Source organism: Phoxinus phoxinus (assembly GCF_949152265.1).
Source record: "Phoxinus phoxinus genome assembly, chromosome: 18".
Lineage (NCBI taxonomy): Eukaryota > Metazoa > Chordata > Actinopteri > Cypriniformes > Leuciscidae > Phoxinus > Phoxinus phoxinus.
The window spans coordinates 19,195,035-19,217,577 of NC_136893.1; the positions used below are offsets into that span (position 1 = coordinate 19,195,035).

The 22,543-nt window shown below is 38.6% G+C and overlaps 1 protein-coding gene across 1 annotated transcript; it reads left to right on the plus strand.

Annotated features, from left to right (window-relative positions):
* Window positions 1–18,248: 18,248 nt before the first annotated feature.
* sox18 (SRY-box transcription factor 18) lies at window positions 18,249–21,989 on the plus strand. Its single transcript, XM_079587845.1, has 2 exons — window positions 18,249–18,913; window positions 20,144–21,989. Exons 1-2 carry the CDS (start codon window positions 18,520–18,522, stop codon window positions 21,079–21,081), a joined length of 1,332 nt encoding a protein of 443 aa, XP_079443971.1. The 5' UTR covers window positions 18,249–18,519; the 3' UTR covers window positions 21,082–21,989.
* The last annotated feature ends 554 nt before the right edge of the window (window positions 21,990–22,543 follow it).

The window sequence follows — 22,543 nt, forward strand, 5'->3', positions numbered from 1 at the left end:
TTTCATAAATGCCATAGAAACCATAAAGATACATTTTATCTGTGGTTATCATGATCTAAATGCATGATGCTGGATGACCAATGGTTAATTTAAATAAAACTAAAGAATATTACATTTTACCAAATAAAAATAATGTTGTTACTGTTTTTTTAACAGATGTTACTGTTTTTGTTAATGAACATAAATTGCATATAGTTAAATCTGCATCCTAACTCAAGCTAATACTACTGAAATAAAGATATTTATTTTGTTAAGGAAAAATGACAAATGTTTGAATGTTCTACCTCGGATTTGTGTTTGTCATGATATGTTCTGATGTTCTGTTTAAAAACACAACGCTCTGGTTTCTACAGCTTTCACTTAGGAGTAAAAATCTGTCTTTAAACTTGAAATAAATAAAGATTTGACATTTTATCGATAATTATCGATATCGACTGATATAAAAAAATATATCGTGATATTTTTTTTTGGCCATATCTCCCAGCCCTACTCTCAAGTGTCACGCATTGAGCGTGACAGTCACTCATTTCAGTCTTTTGTCACGCACTCCCGCCACACATTGTATTTCTCACGCGGAAAAACTTTATAATATATTTAATATGCCGCAGCGCCTAAAACTTCTCTGGCCGCACCGCTGTCACTATGGAACCGGCAGGAAACAAGCGCGTCGCCGCGACGCGTCACCCCTGGAGTTGTTGAGCCCATAGACATGTATAAAGGCTAGATGGCTTACCGGCGCTGAGAGCCAATGGGACCCGACGACGTCACACGGCGGCCATTTTAGGACAGGTCCGCTCGTCCAGTTATAACATTAAAGTCTATTGTGCATGTAGTGCTGAAATAACTATATCTTGCTCAATTTTCAACCGATTTTCAAACGGCTTGGTGTGTCATAAACGTCAGGGATGCGGCTATTTAACTGCATACTGCATACATTCAAAACGTGAAGCTACAATTTAAACATCGGCATCAGCACAAATCATAGCCACGTTAATAAGGTTTGTAATAAACCAAACCGTTTGTAAATCCGTCAAGAATTCAGCAAGTTACGAGCATTTGTCACTCACCTTCCGTCCACAGCAGCAGGGAGCATAGACAGTATATAAACTGGACACAGCGACCCCATAGGTTTCAACGGAGAGAAATGAAGTCAATTAGAAGCACTCACTTCCTGATCGCAAGGCGAACTGCGCAGACTCAAACTGAGCTTGACGACGTAGATGTGACGTGAGCAACCTGTAGGTCTTCTAGTAGCTGTGCCGAGAGAAATCTGAATCATTCCCTTCCGAATCTCGCAGAGACGGAGAGCGTGGGTATTAGCTGTACATGAGCTAGCAACAGGAGCAACTTTATCACTCTCTATGGGCTTCTCCCTTGACTTTATGCCTCCACGTCCTCCTGATTGCTTGCGAGCTTCTCTGCCTGTCCATACGGTAATTTTTCGACTTGTGCGACAGAGTCGCGCGGGTATGACGCAATCGTTAGCCTATTTTTACAAAAACTGCTTCTACGGGGCCATAACGTAAGATACAAGGTAATGGAGCCTTTTATACATTTTCGTGTTTCTTTAGAAATAAACAATGGACAAACGGTGTCTTTAAACGCCTCAGATGTAAAGTTATTCGCTGTCAAAGTGACGCCAAAATGAATGGGAGTCAATGGAATGCTAACAGCAGGTGGGGGTCCGCTAGCCAATGGCGGCGCCCAGGTCGGCTTCAATATTTTTCGGAACACTGCCCCCCTGGCAGGGAGCAGCAGCGCAGTCACCTGACCTAAGATGGCCGCCAAGTTGACGACACAGCTGACTCCGCCTTGAGCCATCTAGCCTTTATACATGTCTATGGTTGAGCCTGCCACTTAACAGCCAATCAAAAAAAAGAAAGGGGCTACAAAATAGCCAATCAGAAAATAGTACTATTGTATCTGGGTAAGATTTAACGTAACAACCAATGGGGAAAAAAGGAATTGTTCACGTGATCTTCCGAAAGTTTCGTTCACCCACAGAGGAAAACACTGGATCTCCTCATGATCTCCTGTTTTAATGTTACAACAAATTCACAACTTGTTTGACACAAACAATGACAACTTGACTGCTGTTAGAAAATGTTTCCCAGATAATTACCATCAGTTTTTCATGAGTTACTGTAACTTAGCCAACAGTTTTACAGCCTGTTTACTGACAACACCTGCTCAGAACAAGTAGTCTATCACACGATGACTGACATTGTTACATTATAAACATCTCTCTCTCTCCAAATAGGCTTAATAATTTTATTAGCACTAAATAAATTAAAGTGTATTGTATAGTCGATGTTATAAGTCACTTTTAAAATCATGTCATATTTTATAATATCCATGGCCATGCATTAATCATTGCATCTGTCTTTCAAATATGTCAGGTAAAAAGCATACTTTGTATTTGGTTGAATTGTCAGTGCCATGTGTCAAATATTATCTTCTGCAAGTCTGAGCATTAATAATAACAACAAAAACACTAATAATATTATTATTAATGAAACACCAATAATAATAACACTAATATAAAAACAATAATAAACACAAAAACACTAATAATAATATTATTAATGATAATAATTAATAATTATTATCAACATCAATGCCCCCCCCCCCCCCCCCCATGTGTCACTCTAGCTTGTCTTCAAAACTTGAGAGTCCTGAGTTAGTGTGTAATGTTGCTGCATAAACAACATCTGCAAAGTTAAGGCGCTCAAAGTTCAAAGGGAGATATTTACTTTTAAAGAAATAGCTTTTTACGGACTACAACAAACAGCTGGTAGGGACTACACAACATTACTCCCGGTTAGTGACATCACCAACCCAATTAACATAAAACCCGACCCCTGAACACGATTTATAGATTATCAAGACACAATATGCTAATCAATGACTAGAAGATAACTACACATGAGCTACATAAATTCATCAACTAACCCTTCAGAAATGTTCTGTTGCTTCTACATGTTGTCACTTCTTCTTGAGTCTCTCCATCATTGTCTGATTTCAGTTTGAACATAAAAGGCTAAAAGTTTGTTAACATTTTCAGTGCATGTGTGTCTGTGTGAGTCCAAGCTGTTGTAGCTCCGCCCCCTGTGTCAGGAGCAGCAGCTCATTTGCATTTAAAGGGACACACACAAAACGGTGTGTTTTTGCTCACCTTCAAAAAGTGTACATTTTAACATGCTATATAAAAATATCTGTGGGGTATTTTGAGCTAAAACTTCCCATACACACTCTGGGGACATCAGAAACTTATTTAACTTCTTGTGAAAAGGGCATACCACCTCTTTAATATGCAAGAGGACTCTGATTTAAACATGTATTTCAAAGATTGTGGTTGGTACAGTTGTTTTTTTAAAGAAGTGACTTGTATTCTGCAAGAATGCATTAAAATGATCAAAAGTGACAGTAAAGACTTTTAAATTGTTACAGAGAATTGTATTTCTCAAATTTTCTTTCTATTCAGTAGAATCTTAAAAAAAATATATTGTTGGTTTCGACAAAACAATTAAGCAGCACAACTGTTTTCAACATAAATAATTATAATAAATAATAATATATAATAATAACACTGAAGAATGGAGTAGGCTAATGATACGTGGCCGAGAGGTGCAAAACAATTTACAATTTAGAAAACAAAATAACAATTCAGAAAACACAACGACAATTCATACAAAGCGGAAAAGGTATGTATATTTTGAGAATGGAATACTTATCGCTGATTGGACGAGACACTTGTCAATCAAGCCAGAACCGGAATCAAGCGATACTGGAAGTACCGAGGGTAGAAAGATCAGTGATGTTATTAAAGTAGCTCTGTAGAAAAGCGATTCGTTTTTGAACGTGTGAATATGTGTTGTCCTTACTGTGGATTAAAATATGGCGTTCTTCCAAATTTCTGCAATTCATGTGGAAAGAATCTTGAGGTTTTAAAAGAGACACCATGTCACCAGCATGTCAACAATCACGGCATGATTGAATGTCCTTCTTTAAAGTAACGTTTAATGTGTTCCATTCCATTTTCACATTTAGCAAAACAAAGTTGATCACAAATTTCTTATGTGGTGACGTCACATAGGCGACATGTAGTCTTTCTCGTTATGTCTTTTCCACAACTGCTAGCCGACGAATCATACCATATACTGTCAAACTTGTAACATGAAAGATTATATAAAAAATTTACAGACAACATATGTTCACATTCATGGCACAATTCAAACGGGACCAGAAAATAATTATTTTCTCCCATTCACTTGCATTGACGCTTTTTCAACTTTGAGGTCCAGCGGGGTTTTACGGAGGGGGCGGGACTTACCAGCTCTATGCTGAAAATTAACTTTTGAATCACAGGAATAAATTACAGTTAAGTGCTATAGACCTTATGTAGCCCCACCCCTTTACGCTCGTTGTCTTTTGACTTCCGGTCTGTATTTTCACAGCGATCTTGCGCATTTATGAACGGCTCGTTTTAAAATCTTTCAGGTCTACTGACATTTGTTAAGACATCTGCTTCAAACATTACAATCCTCATGATAACTTTCGTTAACTTTACATTAAGTAAATCCACTTTAAAAGCTAGTTACTTCTGGACAGCGATCCCATTGAAATACACAGAGTGACCGCAAAACGGGAGTTCAAAGACAATATTCTAAAGATGGCTGCGCCCTTGTTTCTCTGGCGCATAGGGTCTATAAATATAAAAATGTATATATTATAAATTATAAAATTAAATGTTTTACTGTATTTTAAAAAATAAAATAATTAACAATTTTACCAACCCCAAAATGTTTAATGGTAATACAATAATATAGTGTGTGTGTGCGTTCGCACAAGTTTGTTTTGTATACTGCTTGATTTTGATTGGTCAGTTGTGGCACTGAGCAGTAAAACATTTTCTATATAGATTTTCGTTTTATACATTACTATTTAGTGATGACAAACTTATGGAAGCTTGTTTCCGCCATGGAATAAAACAATTAAAAAGTTAATTTGCCACTTTTTATCTTGCAAATGAGAATTCACATCTCACAATTCTTACTTTTTTTCTTAGAATTGAGTGATATAAAGTCGTAATTGTGAGTTATAAAGTCTGAATTGCGGCTTTATATCTTTTGCGACTTTATCAATCGCGAGTTTATATCACAATTCTGAATTAAACTCGCAATTGTGAGATAAAAAGTTACTCTTTTTTCTATTCCGTGGAGGAAACAAGCTTCCATACAAACTTGATAGTTTGTCTATGCCATTATATTGGTGCTCTATTACAGCTCTCTTATCACTTTGTGGTTTAAAATAAACAATAATACATATACAAAAATGACAAATAAAATAAATACAAATATTTTTTGGAAGTAGGCTAACTCAAAATCCACACAAAAAAATCTGTTTGATTAGACGTGACACTTCTGCATTGCAGTTGCTGTTAATTGTAAAGTAAAAATCTGCACTTATTGTCCAGGAAAACAAATGTTATCCCCTTCCACCCTTTCTCTTTCCATCCCTCTTTCTCTCTCACACACATTCACAGCCATACCAGTGTCAGCACAATTCCCAGAAACACCCCCATTCCTCCACCACCCTGTCAGGCCCTAGAGCGCCTCGCTCTCCAGAGAACAAGCATGCCAGGCGCCAGCTCAGCGCACACACACACACACGCGCGCACACAGAGGCCATGCCCATGGTCAAATGGCCTCTCTGAACATGCCACATGCACATATACAGCCTCTGTGTCTTCTCTTGTCTGTGGTGACCATGTGCGTTTTGTTTGTGAGTGTAACAGTAGTTCTACTACGCGAGTGTGTTTTCCCCTGCTGCGCTGGACTGCTGACTCAGCAGCGTGTGGTGTCTCTGTGCTTTCATGGACGCACAGGCCTGTGTGTGTGTGTGTGTGTGTGTGGCCTCTTTGCACTTTATTTGCCCTGAGGTCTCGCGTTCAAACAAACCACCCATTGCCCGGCACAGCAAAGTCCTTAAACAGTGCTTGACCGGTAGTTTTATGTGTGTGATGGTACCCTATCTATATTTAAAACCTAATTTCATGAGCGTGTGTCAGTGTGTTAACACTGCTCCATGACAGCATGAGTGTTATTTGTGCCAGTTAAAGTCTATATTTAAAACTAATTGTTGGGGAGACGCTTTGTTTACCCCCTCTGGAGCCATGTGGCTTGTCCGTTACCAAACCAAATTTATTTGCACCAAGTATAAACACACACATGCTTAAAATATGCTCATATCTATATATATACCGGTATGTAGAGTATGTCGACACATTTAGAAAATTACTTAAAGTTAAGCCATCCTATATAGTTTCTTGAACATTCTTGCGTCATTTGTTAACTTTAGTCAGTTTTAGTTTTTAATAATGTTTTATTGGTTGTCACACAACCAAAGCAATCGAGTGATCTACGTTTCAGAATGAATGACTCTGTGAATCAGTTTTGTTCAAAGAATCAGCTGAACTGTTCTGAATCATCATCAACGTTGGCAGTTTGAGATTTGAATCAAATTGTTTGTGAATAACAAAGTAACTTTAGTCTGTTTGTCACATAAAGCGACCAAGTGATTTCTGATTTGGAATGAATGACTCTTTTGAATTAGTTCTGTTCAAATAATCAGCTGAAAAGTTGTCAGTTTGAATTTTGAATCTTTTTATTTGATTTGATTGAATAACAACTTAATTAGTAGTCTTTGTCACACAAAGCAATGAACTGATGTCCGATTTGGAATGAGCACCTCTTTCGAATCAGTTATGTTCAAGGAATCTGAACTGAATCATTAAACCGATAGGTTTTAGTTTTTTATTTATATTTTTTTTATTGAATAACAACAAAATTTTAATCTCTTTGTCACAGCAAGCCATCAAATGATCTCTGATTTGGAATGAATGATTCTTTTGAATTAGTTATATTCAAAGAATTAGCTTGTTCAGAATCATCAAAATTGTAGTTTGAGTTCTGAATCAAATTTTTTTTTAATAACTCAATTTTAGTCTTTCAGTCACACAAAGCAATGAACTGATCTCCGACTCTTTTGAATCAGTTCTGTTTAAATAATTGACTGTACTGGTCTGAATCATCAGTTGTCAGTTTAACTTTTGAATAAAATTTTCTGTTAATTTTGGTCTAATTATCTTCAGCAGACTTTAAATATATGAATTGTATGGGCGACTATTATGATTATTTCATAATTTAGGAGCTTAACAGCCTCAGGCCTCTTTCATAATATTAAAATGAAGGGCCATGAAAATTCGTCCAAAATTCACTTTTGTGCTCCATCGGAGAAGATTTGAAACAACACAAGGGTGAGTAAATGATGACTGAATATTCATTGCTGTGTGAGTTATTCCTTTAATGCACAGACAACAAACATTATCTCATAAGACGAAGGAGTTTGCAGGGAACCAATCCTCAGCAACATTCATCACTCATATCCACACACTCCCGAGTCAAGCTGAGAAATCCCCTCCCTCACGTATTTAACATTTTCCAAATAGCTGTGCAAACCACAGAATAGTTCCCCTCGTTTTGTGGCAAACATAAACATCGGAGACTCTCTCCCCTCGAAGATGGCCGCCCCATCACACAAACAGTTTCCAGCGGCCAACTGCAACTCTACTTTCTCATTTTGGGGGACTGACAATTATATATCATGGACACCGCATCGTCTAACAAAGTATTATCTAGAAGTCTCGGAGTCTAGTATGTCTCACTTCAGTATGTAATATCATTAAGTCTAGAAACTTAAATCAAAGCTCACCCTTCCCAAAGATAAACAGCACTCAAAATAACACCAACAGAAAAAGCCACAGTCGTCTGAGTGAAAACTGACCCGCGATGCAAAGTCCTATATCTCTGTCTGCAAGGCAGCTCTGACTATCGCATCTCAAAAGACAAAGGAAGTCAAATGTTTCACACATACTGAGTGATATGACGGGACAATGTACAAAATATATAACTGTTTTGTGAAACTAGTTGTATATTTTCTTTGCAGTATTGGGGAATTTGCCTTTTAATAATAACATGTTAAAGTATTGTGTCACTCAGACCAAAAGTAGCTTATTGCGTTTAAGTTGTTACATTTGTTGTTTTTACATATGGGATAGTAACAAGCTAACAAGTGCTTTAAGTCAAATTAATGACCAAAGAGATGCATACAAAATAATATGACTTTGAAAATGAATATGATTTTTTTTTTGTCTAAATTATTTGTTTGTTTGTTTCGTTCCATTAGAATGAAAAAAGGATTCGATTATTTTGAGTATTTAGTGTTTATCACTAAATGATGTATAAAGAAAGGTTTGAAAAGAAATAGGTAACAGTGTAAATAAAGTAACACATAACCTTAAAGTCGGCATGAAATCAAAATTGCCCCTATTTACTTTGTTAGCGGATATTACTAGTCTTGTGGTGAACAATTAATCCGTGCAAGTTAATACACGGGAAAAAATTGTTTGCCGAAGTTATCTTTAATCAAAGTTTGAAAAGTTACTTCCGGGTCTGGAATGGTTCTTTTTTCTGATGACGTAGGCTTGACAAATTGGGTTGGTTAATCTCTTAACCACTCCCCTCAAACCGTTACTCTGCTATGGGCGAGAGATGGAGAGGAGGAGCGCTAAAGTAAAACCCTGCCCTCTGTTCAATATTCCCTTTCACTCAGAAATGCGTCACAACACTTCAGAAAAGAGTCGTTTGGAACTTCCGGTTCACGCGGACTTTAATCTGATTTAGTATTTTACATTATAAAACTTTTTTGTAACATCTGTTCACTTTTTTTGCTGTTGTAATTGATTAGACATAATTTGAGTAACGTATATAAAAGTGGGTTACACTGTATTTTAAGGTGTCTGTGTTACAGTAATTATACATCGAAGTATTGAGTAATAAGTAAATACATGTAGTTACAATTGAGCTAGTTGCATGTCATTATGCATAATTTATAGTTATTACTACAGTAACTACACTGTAAAAAATGTGGCTGCGATTAGTTAAAATTTGTTGAGATAACTTAAATATCCAACTTAACCAAACTAAACTAAAATTAACTAAACTTAATATTTTAAGTCAAGCTTGAACACATACTTTTTAAAGTTGAAACAATGTTGGATTCTAAGTTGTGCTAAATAATCGCAGCAATTTTTTTTACAGTGTACATGTAATAACAAGGACACTGTGTAATAAAGTGTACATGTGTAGCATGTGCCCTCATAAAATAAAGTGTGGTAACATTTAATTTGAAGGTGTCTGTGTTACAGTGTTATAAGTATTGAGTAAAAACAATTAACTATATATTACTTGAACTACACAGAGGGTCATATGGATGGTTTAGGGTTAGTTGCATGTAATTATGCATCATTTATAATTATTACTACAGTAACTATATGTGTATCAAGCGCACTGTAATATAAAGTGTTACCATAAAGTGTTAATAAAATGTATCTAGATGTTTAAAACGAGGTTTAACACATTACCTGTAACTCTCTTTTCTAGTTTTAGTGCTGGTTTTAGGTAACACTTTATTTTACAGTGTCATTGTTACACTCTAAAAAATGCTGGGTTGTCTCAACCCAATTTTGGGTAAAATATGGACAAACCCAGCCGTTGGGTTAAATAAATAAAAAAAATTGTTTACTAATCAAACATTTTTAATCCAACATTTGGGTTTGTCCATATTTTACCCAAAATTGGGTTGAAACAACCCAGCATTTTTTAGAGTGTACATGTTTTACATGTAGTTACTGTAGTAACAACTAAAAACCATGCATAATTACATGCAATTAACCATTATTACCTTTATCCTAACCCTTACCCTATTACATTTACATGTAGTTCATTGTTATTACTCAGTACTAAAATATATAATATAATATATAATATATAAATTAAAAGAAACGGTTTCACTTTACACTTTTTAAAGGTGTAATAATACAGTAGTAATATTAATCAACAACACAATTTACTGTTATTACTATGGTAAGTACCACATGTAACAAGGACACTGTCAAATAAAGTGTTACCAAATAAAGTGTAACCCCAATTTAATATGTAACATGCTCACTGTAAAGTGTTACCAAAAAAATCTGGGCTCATAACAGAAGTCAAGAACAGTGGCAAAGTGCAACAAATCTCTGTTCCCTTCTCTCCTATGCGTTTGGGTGAGCCCTCCTCTGACCTGCGGGTCATGCCTGACCACGCAAACTCTTTTGCTGATAGAAGGTCAGCTGACGTCCTGTCGTGCACCGTTTTTGTTGCAATCTGTGATCGCTGCGCTCAGGAGTTTGGGCCAAGTCCCTGTGTGTCCAGCGCTGATAGCATTGACCTAAGAAATCACCACATCTGATTTACGCTCCCACAGTGGAATTACAAAAGCAGGCTGGTTATCTGCACACCAGCTCGTCTCATTGAATTAAACAAGCCTCCCTCGCTTTTTTGCCCTCCCGAGCATATAGATGGAAAAGAGAGATTGGTTCCGGAAATATACAAGAGTCTGAGTTTAAGAGTTTACAGCATGAAATGAGAAACGAAAGACAGAAAAGCACAGCAGACAAAACAGTCCCAGATCTATTTGTTGTGCAGCGCAGGAATACGTGAAACTTTGCAAGATTCCTCCCAAAGCCTGCGTCTTATCGTGAGGCTGCATCATAAATCGTGCCACCCTCTGCGTATATCCAAAAATCAATGTATTGTTCGTATTTCAGCCATTACTATAGCAGACTGAGATAAACACTAAAAAATATCGGGAGAATTAACCTTCCAGGGTTGAGCGCCAGTTCATTAAACGCTTGAACTCAGTTTTTACTGTGGCCTATATGTGCCAGACTTGTTTTAATTGTAATAGTAATAATTGCTTTGAAATAATGATTGATAGGTTTAATGTTGAAGTGTCACATGAGGTGAACAGCTGTCAAGTGTTTAAAGGTGTGGTTCACATTCTTAGTGTATATATAACAGTATTATGATACTAATTGCGAGTTTGTGGTTAACAAGATGTGGTTAACATAAAAACCCTCAAACCTCTGATTTCAAGACAAGGCGGAATGTGTGAAATAGTGGCGTATCGCAACAGGACTTATAGAGTCAATTTAAATAGCCAAAAAATCTCTGTAAAAAAATGTTTTGACAGGAAACCTAAAAAAAAATCCAGTTAGAAATATTATTTGACATAGCATTATGTTACACCTACAAAAGTATTTTTTAAGATCAGGTATGGTAACAAAAATGCATGGTGCCATGTTTTACAGTTTTTATAGCTTTTGCTTTTTTTGTACATATTAAAATACCATTCATTACTTAGACACAAATATTAGAATATTAGACACAAATATAATAAATAATTCCCTAAAATAACAATAATAATACATTAAAAGTAAGTAAATAAAATGTCAATATGAATTTTCTGCATTTTACGTTTTATATTGTTACATTGTGATATTTGTAGAATGTTCACAAAATATAGTATATGCTTAATAAAAATATTATTGCCGGCTATATCACTATAACAAAAAATGGTAGGATCACAGTTTACTAAGATGAAAAGTCACATGAGCCTTACCAATCAAGTGATTTCATAACATTTTAATTCATGTTTGAATTAAACGAACTCTGACGCGGTTTGAATGAAATATGATTGCAACACGGACCACAGACATGTAAACGAACCAAAAAACAGGACATGGTGTCACAAGATGGGACCCTAAAAAAACAAGATGGGACCTCTTTGTTTGTGCGTGTTGGTGTGACGGAGGGATTTCTGCTGCTGTTTTGACTCCTTTACGCATCTTAAAAGCTCTTCACGAGTTCCCAGCTGAGCAAAATACCATCATATGTAGGCTTCGCACAAACAACGAACGCATTTAGCCCAGCACACAACATTGTTCCGTTTCTAAATATGTGTCATAAAAGCCCACCAATCAGGCTGTGAACATATCCCTATGATTTAGGTTCGGTAATAAAAATGCCAATTGAACGCTAAGCGGACTACCATTTTTTTTTCTTTTGGTCCAGACCAAACAAACCAAACAAACCGAGCTACAAGTGTGAACGTACGCTTAGGGCCCTATCTTTCACCCAGCGCAAATGACTTTAGATGCCGACATTCCTACCCGACGCACAGCGGACATTTCCCTCCAGGAGGAGGCGTGTTCTGGCGCAAACGTTTCCTGGTGCTATTTTGCAGTTTCAGAAAGCAATTCCGCCACTGACCAGGAAAAACCTAGTCTAAACTCAGTGGCGCGTTATTCAGATGCTATTTTAAGGCGCATGCTTACCCATAATGTGTGTACACAATGCGCATACACTTTGCTTTTCTCATCTACACAGACGCAGCCGTTCATATTTTTGCAAAACGTACATAATTACAAGGAAAAATATTACCACACGAGGGAAATCATTGTGGTGTCCATGAAGAAGTGCAAAAATAGGCATAAATCTAGCTTACACATTTACCCAAATTATTCAGGCTAATTGTAATGGCGGATCAAACCTGTTTGATCAATAGTGGAAAGACACATCGGTATATAAAGACACCTGACAAAGTGGGTTGTCCGTCAAGAACCAGGAAACACATTTCTGAAGACCGCGAAATCACCTTTACCATCATGTAGGCTAAGTTGCGTGTGCCTGGCAAATCTGCCATAATAATAGCAATCCGCCATGGAACAAGCGTGTCTGCGCTTAAAGGGAATGTGAGAAGACGCTCTGATTGGTTTATTGCACGTTACACCCAAACCACACCTATGAGTAATGTAGCTGCTTCAGACCAACCCATTTTAGATTTGCGTTGAGATCTAAAGATCCAAGATCCGCCCACAAAGTCACTTGCGGTTCGCATTATTTTTATACTTGCATTTCAGATCGTTAAAATAGGGCCATTAGACTCATTTACAACACAGGTTTTAGTTTTCCTATTGTGCTTCCCTTTTGCGTTCCTTCGTCCACCAGGTCGACCTGATAGTAGCTGTAGACTAAATTCCTCACCCTTATAACGACTCTTATAGTTTGTCATTTAGCCCGGTTTGAACCCACAGTTCACGGTTTCTAATCACACTCACACATCTATGGTTTTGCCTCCCAAAGCCGTTTTCATCCTCTCTGTCTCTGTGACACAGCCACAGCGCTGAATACACTGCACTTCCGTCTGCCTGTTCCCGCACCGCAACTGCACTGTCAGCGAGTGGATATTCTTAGACACAAACCCGGGCGCTAATCAGCCTCACTAGCCTAGCATTGTTTATCTGTGTGAGATGACTTTGATTCCTCATTCTGTTCCTTTAGAGAAAAAAAAAAAGATTTATTTAAATAAATAGCTCTGACTTCCTTTGTCTCAAGCCAAGTCACTATCATAACATGACCGGTCAGAGGGCCAGAGGAAGGTAACGGGGAGATGGAGCGCGGCTGCAGGCTGCAGATAGAAGAGGTGTACCCTGGGAAAGTGACCTACGCTCTGACACACCTCAAAACTCTGCAAGACACTCATTTATGATTATTAAACATAAGGGAAATAGATAGAGAGACTTACAGGCAAGGCTTAATTTAGTCACTTCCTAACCGAGGGCTCCAGCAGTCTTCAGATTATTCAGATGGGATCATCAGACAGGAATGTGGAAGACAGACTGAGAGAGAGAGAAAAAAATGTGATGTGATGTCTGTCTGTGGCAACATTAAAAATAGTTCAACTTTGGAAATAAAATTGACATTCTTAAAGACCCCATTCAATAAAAATGTTGTAGCTTTTTAATCAGTTTATTGAGGCCATCTGCACTTGAATATTCACAAAAGCTTAAAAAAAGTCACTTTAGTGTCACAAAAACAATGCAAATCTATAGATGACTCATATTGCACAACACAGATTTTTGTCCAATCAGATGCTCTATAGAATAAGAAAGCCCCGCCCCTAAAGCCCCCTGCTACAGACTAGCAAAAATAAAATAAAATACCAGATTTTTTTAGGTCTGAGATTTTTTTTTTAAGATTTTGAAGTCTATTAATGCTTAATGCAAATTTTATTTGATAAAAAATACAGTAATATTGTTATATTACAGTTTATATTATTGTTATAAAAATACAGTAATATTATTATTATAATATACAAATATTATATTATATTCTGTATTTCAATGTTAAAATGTAATTTATTCCTGTGAGTGCACATCATTACTATGACACATCCTTTTAGTGTCACATGATCCTTCAGAAATCATTCTATGCTGATTTGATGCTCAAAAAAAAAATCTTATTATCATCAATGTTAAAAACAGTTGTGCTGCTTAATTTTTACACTTTTTTTAAGGATTCTTTGATTAAAAGATAAAAGATTAAAAAGATGAAAAGATTATTTTGGATAAAGTCCAAAATATTTGTTTGTTGGATTACAGAAGTAAAATGGATTGTGAAGGATTATTTTTTTATATTTTGCCTTTTTTTGTCTGTTCTCAAACTTCCGGTAATGGTAGTAAACAGTCTAGATTTGCAAGACGCAAATATACTTACAAAATATAAACCAGTTTTCATCAATGTTATAATGCTAAATGCCAGCTAAATTAATAAATGTAAGTCATAAAGAGTAGAGTGGAGCAAACGTTAATGAAAATCTGCATTGTGTGTGGATGTGTTGTTGTATGGATATCAATTGTTTCAGTGTGTGTGAGAATATTGTTCGCATGGGGGATTCCCAAACAGAGCTGCTTCCATCCAGCAGCACTAACTTCCCTTCATCAAGCGGTAGAAAATAGTGCAAGGATATTTCATAAAACCTTTGCCACACACACACACACACACACACACGCACACACACACACACACACACACACACACACACACACACACACACACACACACACACACACACACACACACACACACACACTCATTTGGACCTACTTCAACGTATTCATCATTAATCAAAGCACACACTCATTAACAGAGTCTTTGTTCATCAAATGCCTGTATTTGTGTGTGTGTGTGTGTGTGTGTGTGTGTGTGTGTGTGTGTGTGTGTGTGTGTGTGTGTGTGTGTGTGTGTGTATGTGTGTGTGTGTGTGTGTGTGTTGTGGCATTGTGTCTGTGTTTGTCCTCCCCGTGTACAGTAAATAGAGAAATAAAAGATGAGAGAGTGTTGTGAAGTTCTCCTCCTCTAGCCGCTCAGTCTGGAGTCTTGGCCAAATTTCCGCTGTGGTGTAGGTGTGGTGCCCGTCTCTCTCGCTCTTTCACAGAGACAGCGGCAGACAGCGCTGATGTGGGAGTGCTGTCGCCCTCGGCGGGCACGAGTCCAGCGTTCTGCCACGCCAAACCGGGCACCTCCAGAAGAGGACCCCAGGGGTCGGGCGGGTCAAAGGTCAGCTGTCCTTTCTTTCCCCCAGCATTCCCTCTCTTTCTCTCCCGCGGTATCTCTCGATCTTATCAGGTCCCGTCACGACGGCCCGCAGGAACATCCCTGACTTCCTGTTTCTGGAGGTGGTGGGGCGGCAGGAGGTGGACTGGAGGAATGGTGGGACGGCCGCACACACATTTACTGTGAGAATGTCCAGGGGGGAATGGCGGAGCAGACAGCCAGGCGAAGACCACTGTCACGTAGCCAACTTTCACCATCTAAGAGAGGGAGAGACCTTCCCGTCCACACAGCCCACACAGCATTTGCCGGTAAATCACTGACGCAGCAGAAGCATGTATGTGTCAGTGTGTATTTATTTGCATTTAAGTTATATCACAAACATGCCATGCCAGATCTAATGGGCAGTTTGTCTTTCAAAGCTGTTAAACCTTTTTTTTTTAGGTTAGGTTTTCCAGCTGCCTTTTTAGTTAGTTAACATACCAAAGAAATATAACACAATAGGCAGTGTGATACAGTTGATTTTAACAAGACCAAAGGGTGTTTTAAGCACAATACTAAGACATTCCCCTTAACCATGGTAAAATTACTATATTTTTTTATCATAATAAAAAAGTGTATTTTAGTGTATTTGAGCAACACCCCCCCCCCCCCCCATAAAAAAATTAAAAGAACAATTCTAAGTGTGTTTGTTATAACATCTAAATTAACAAAATGTTTTTGTTCGATATATTAATCAAAAAGACTTAAGTGGCCGTTTACACAGAACATGTTTTTGCATTCCACTGTGCAGCTTTTCCATAGTTTTTCCATCTAAACATACGCTAGACGGACGTGTTTGACCTTTTGCGCTATAAAAAATATGTAGACCTTACTATTTTTTTTTTCATTTCTTTGCTCCGTATCTCATGTTTTTAAACGCAAAATCGTGCTCTCTGTGAATGGCCCCTTACGTCCCCTGACTGCATTAATGCACACCGATGACAGTAATTTTAGGCTCAGATCAAGTAGAAAAAAGTTCTAAAGGTAACTGCACATTAGCAGCTGCACGTTTCCCTTTTTACACCCATCACCCTCTCGGCATAATAGCTCTCTCATCTTCCCGAAGGCAAATGCCAGGGCCATTATATTTCAGAAAATGATGACAAGTCCTCATAGATAAAACAATAAAAAGCCTCGTGTGGCCTTTTGTGGCCTGTTCCTAAGCTGCCTACTGTACTAATGGAGCTGAATCCACTTCACATACACATAAAACTCCATTTCCCTCTCAGTGCGGTTCTGTGCGGCCTGAACTCTCCTGCCTCACCTTGCATTTATTCATAGAGTCGAGAATATTGATGAAGTGCTCAATGGGGGGAGAAATTGGCTGCATGCAGCCGTCTAAGACTGGATGAATTGCATAGGTGTGGAGACAAGAAACCAAAGGACTAATTTGTGGTTTTCACATGGACGTTTGAGAACGTTTAAATGTGGTTACTTCACATTCTCATGAGATAAATCAAAAGCAATCTTTACATTTCTTACACATGCATTTCGTTTTAAACACATGCACGTCGTTTCTTTCACCACCGGTTTGTGTGTGGAACCATGTGTAACGTTAAGAGTGAAGGTCTTTAACTTTCACATCCTCTTGAGTTAGATGAGGTTAAGTGATTGTGTTCAACTGTTGTTGACCGTGACCCTTCTCAAAGAAGAGAGGCAGGACAACATCCCATCTCGTTAAGAGGTCGGCCGTCCCGACCCAACCAACGTCCAGTGTTTCTTCTATTTTTATAATATCAGGAGTGATGGAGATTGGTCTACTCTCTTTCACATCATTGGCAAACATAAACTATTTTTATATTCTAATTTTTACTCGCATGAAGTTAATGAAGCTCATTGTGAAGTGTGAAGTTCATTGTAATCGCAGCTGTTTAATGCCTGCATTTTTTTCACTAACAGCTGTGCAATAAATGCCACAGTCACCCAGAGCAAAGCAGTGATTTCATCTCTATAGACTATAATAATGTTTAGATGAGAAATAAAAAATACTTACATGTTTGCATACAAACCCTCAGTTCCTCAGTATATATATTTAAAATCATATATAAAGTGTATATATATATATATATATATATATATATATATATATATATATACAGAGCTGTTACACTGCTCATATAAATAAGCTACACTGTAAGAAAATGTTGTAGCTCATTATAAAATGTATGCTTCTTAACTATCCGATTTAACTTAAGTCATGTATATTATATAATGTGACTAAATTAACTGGACTATATTGGGTTACACCAATGTAAGTGATTTTTAAGGGTCACATATGGAAGAACAAATTTTTCTAGGGTAAAAACTATTTTTAAATAAATTATGGGTTGACCACAAATATTTAGCTGTGAAAACTGTCTATAAATCACTTTAAGTATAGTTATTTCAATGCTACCAAGAAACCAGAGATCAGGCTTTGCTTCATATTCAGGGCAAAGGTTGAACGCATCCAAAATGGTTTCTAATCCAACATTAGTATGTGTGCGTGTGTTGGGTTTGTGTGTTTTCTCCACTTTGTGTTAACTGGCATATCTTTACATTCACGCTCATTGTTACAAGTTGTTAACACTCAAGTGCACAGCTTTCTTTGCGGTCCAGCCCCCCCCCCCCCCCCCCCCCCCCCCCAGTACAAACAGGGTTTGTGTGTGTGCGCAAGTGTGTTATGATTTAGTGTATGTGCCCTATATGAGTGTGTGTACAGCAGGCCTAAAACAATGGCCCTCTCAGATTACATCTCTCTGTCTGTGGAGGCTGTAAAGGGGGGCAGGAGAACTCCCACTGGCTAACCCTCCCGCCTCTTCTGTCCGGGCCAACGCTCTGATTGGCTCAGGCCACGTATATATTTACAGCATGGGTTCACCAAAACTCACTACAACTTTCAAACTCAGCACAAGAACTATATACCGTCTGGAGGGCAGGAGTATCAAAACACTAACATCTGTGGGGATTTTATACTTCTGAAACATCCAAAACAAAGCCTTTTCTAACTTTTCCTTTTTTTCTCGCTTGTTTTACGATTCGTTTCATTTGTGTTAGTGGTCAGTCTTTATTTAAAGTAACTTAAAGTAGCATAAAGGCGTCCTGCTGTTTCTTCTATCCAAAGACAACAGCTTGCTTTAACCGTGGTGGTCTTGCTGGAATGAATATATCTGAGTCTAGTTGCTGTCAAGAGGCCAGTTCTCAGCCCAGCCAGGTTGTGGAGCGCGGGACATGGGGTGCCTCCTCCAGCACTCCGGGCCCTGACCGGGGACATGGTTTTGACCGCAGCCGGACCACAGAGCTGGCGCCGGTGCCCGGCTCTGGAACGCGGACGGGGTCCCGGATCGGAGGGTCCGCAGCAGAGGCCAGGACGGGAAGCCCGGACTCAACCCGCCCTGGAGCTCTGACCTTGGGCTCCGGTGAGGGGAAATCAGCGGGGGAGTCGAGGATCAGGAGGCCGATGAATGCCTTCATGGTGTGGGCAAAAGATGAGCGCAAACGTCTGGCCGTCCAGAACCCGGACCTGCATAACGCCGTGCTCAGTAAGATGCTGGGTAAGACATTCGCTGTGCATCATGGGGGTTATGCTGGGGTCATACACGGAGCATATTTGAAAAGGGGTATTTCAAAGTCAGGTTAAGAGTTAAAAAAACTTTTAATTAATTGTCTGAGTTGCCTAATTATTACAAATAACAAGTAATAAAATATTAAAATATACAAATTGATATAAAAAATACTTTATTTTAAGGTGTATGTTGTAATTACACATTGAAGTACTGAGTAATATTAAATAACAACATGTATTTCCTTTAGGGTTTGGTTTAGGGTTAGTTGCATGTAATTATGCATAATTTACTGTTATTACTACAGTAAGTACATGTAACATATGTAATACAGTGTTACCTGTTAGGTTAACATGAGGTTAATAGAGTAATAATTTTTGGTCTTGGTCTTAAAATACAAGTAAATATGATCACATTATCACTTAAATCTTTAGAAAAGGTCCATAAAATGAAGGTCATTGTGAATATTTTAATTAAAAAATGATTATTTTTGTATTTATTGTTAAAATTATACTTAAATTATACCCAATTTGCATCCTGATACTTCTACAATCAAGCTGTTTCGTTGTGTAATCTAACTCCAAGCTAAATGTTACAATCATGCAACGTACTTTTATTCAGTTTATTACTATAAAACTGAACTGAGTATGCGGCTCAAATTATAGATGAGAAAACAAGCCTTGGGCACACATGAAGAAGTCATTTAAAAAGTTTGGGAATATTGCACAATATTTGTATTTGGCTGTTTCTCGGGGAGACGTTTTGATGTCCTTATTTTTTGAAATATAACAGGGCTGCGGGAGACACACAAGCTGCCGATTGTCTGCAGCCATTGACCCATTAATAACTCAAATACTACAACCCAACCCTGTGTGCCCAGCACCAGTTACATGTAATGATTCGCTCATGTCACACACGCTTGTCAGCCTGTGTTATGTACGTCTATTTTCGCCAAAAACAAACATTGCTGCAAATGTAATCATCGTGACAGCACTTTTAAAAAGTTGTGCATGATTATATTTGTGTATTGATTCCAGAGAGCTTAATGAAATACTTTTTATAAATAACCAAATGACTCAATAACCTCGAACTTGTTTGTTTCTGTATTAAATTAGAACAATTTAGATACTACTGTAGTGTTTAAATTCACATTTATAAACCACTGAATCAAAAATTAGCATGGCTCCTGAAGCACTAACACTGATTGGATGATGTTTTTAGGTCAGTCCTGGAAGGCTCTGAGCACACTAGACAAGCGTCCGTTTGTGGAGGAAGCTGAACGGCTCCGCTTGCAACACCTCCAGGATCACCCCAACTACAAATACCGTCCTCGCCGCAAGAAACAGCCCAAGAAGATGAAACGGGTGGAACCAGGTCTGCTCCTCCAAGGCCTGGGCCACGGAGGCCCGGGACCCGGAGACGCCTACTCGCCGCACCGCCATGCCCATCATCTGCTACCTCCTCTGGGACACTTCCGAGACCTCCACCACTCTGGAGCCCCAGAGCTGGAGAGTTACGGCCTGCCGACGCCAGAGATGTCCCCTCTAGACGTGTTGGAGGAGGGAGGCGGAGATTCTGTGTTTTTCCCCCCTCACATGCAGGAAGATGTGGGTCTGACTTCATGGATAAACTACCACCAGCATCCAAACCATCAGACTGGTCACCACCCTCACCACAACTCCCATAACCTCCAGCATTCCCACCCACACCTCAACCAGAAGTCTCCGCTGGCCTGCCTCCCACTGCAGGAGAAATGCCTGGTGGTCGAGTCCACGAACCCTAACAGTCTCTACCCCAACATGAGCCTCCCAGAATCCTCCAAGGCTCCTCACACTCCCACACCTACAGGCTATTACGGTCAGATATACGGGAGCAGTCAGCCCCAACCCGCCTTCACCTCTCATTTGGGGCAGCTGTCTCCTCCGCCCGAGACCTCGGCTGTGGCTCAGGTCGCTCCGCCCTCTCTGGACGCTGTGGACCAGCTGGGACCCTCGGCTGAATTCTGGGGCGAAGTGGACAGGATTGAGTTTGACCAATACCTGAGCGCGAGCAGGACTCGATTGAGCAGGAACGCCCCTTGCGAGGAGAGCAGTGCTTTGATATCAGCCCTGTCCGACGCCAGCAGCGCCGTCTACTACAGCGCATGCATTACGGGATAAAACTGCCAACTCCACGCAGACCTGAAGTCTGGTGCACATACGAGTCTCAGATCTTTCGAATTATTCGAGTTACCTTCTTCAGGGAATCATCTTGCCCCGTTTCACGAATCACTGGAGGTTACTGAACTCTATACATGTCAAGGATGGTTCTCACAATATAGACTTCACTAAATTGCATTTCACAGTATGACTAGTCATTTCTGGTCTTGATAACCTGTACTTTCTGAGACTGTGGTCGAATTGAACCGATAATTTTGCTGACTCCATCCAGCTACTGTATGCTTACGGTCTCAAATGAGGGTACTGGGACGTGGAAGTCAAGAATGTGAATATTTTTTTGCTATATATACATATGTCTTTCTATTTGCTTTTTATATTATTTCTATTTTTATAGACATTTTATATAAGGTTGAATGAAAATACGTTTTGCACTGGGTATGTGAAAACCACTCGAGACTCTTTTATACTGCACTTAATATCTTTCAAATACACTTTTCCATGACATCTGAAGCATTTCGATCTATTGGCGACTAATTTATCGTGCATTCTTCCCTTTTGTGTGGCTGAATATGTTTGAATTGGGACATGTGGACATGACATTTTGTAATCCTCTTAGCACTTGAGGAACATGCTGAGTTGGTAATAACTCTCCCCCTTTTGGTAATAATTATCTTCAAATAAAAAGAGTTTGCAATAAAAAATGTCTCAGAGCTATTAAATCAAAGCAATTAAATTGAAAACACACAATTGTATATAGTATTTAACTTACACACTTTCCCACACCACAGAGTGCATGTGCTTTTCTAGACAGTTTTCTTCTTAAAAACAGTTTTTAATTAAAGAAATTGTATTACACGTGAAAATGTATCAATGCATTTTTTTGCTAAATAAAGTTGTCACTAAACGTTGGGTGCTTGTCAAAATCATTACACATGCATTAGGTGCATATTTGCCTGATTTATGTAAAATGGTGATGTGGCTGCAATTGTTGTTGCCTTTTGAGAGAAACAGAGAGCGAGAGCATGCAGGGCCGCAATGTTTAAGTTGTAATCCAGTCTCGTCTCTCTGATTCCCTCCTCCAAGATTTTTGATCAGCCACAAAATGAGTTTGGCTCTTTAAGCTATTTTTTCCCCCTAAAACCACGGACAAAAAGAAAACATTTTCGACTGAGGAGAACAAAACCGAAACTGTCTTCTCTTATGTCTTCATACAAAAAAAAGGGCAGCTCTGAGATTAATGAAATGCTCCCTCATGTTGATTCATTCAATACTTGAGAACAAAAAGATTGACATAAGAGTGTTTTTCAAGAGGGAAATTACTCTTTCCAAAGCATTTACATTTCAGCCAGGATGCCTAGTGTGTGTGTGTGTGTGTGTGTGTGTGTGTGTGTGTGTGTGTGTGTGTGTGTTCTTTACATCAAATGATACATTTCATGTGTTCTTTTCCCCCATATCATGCTGA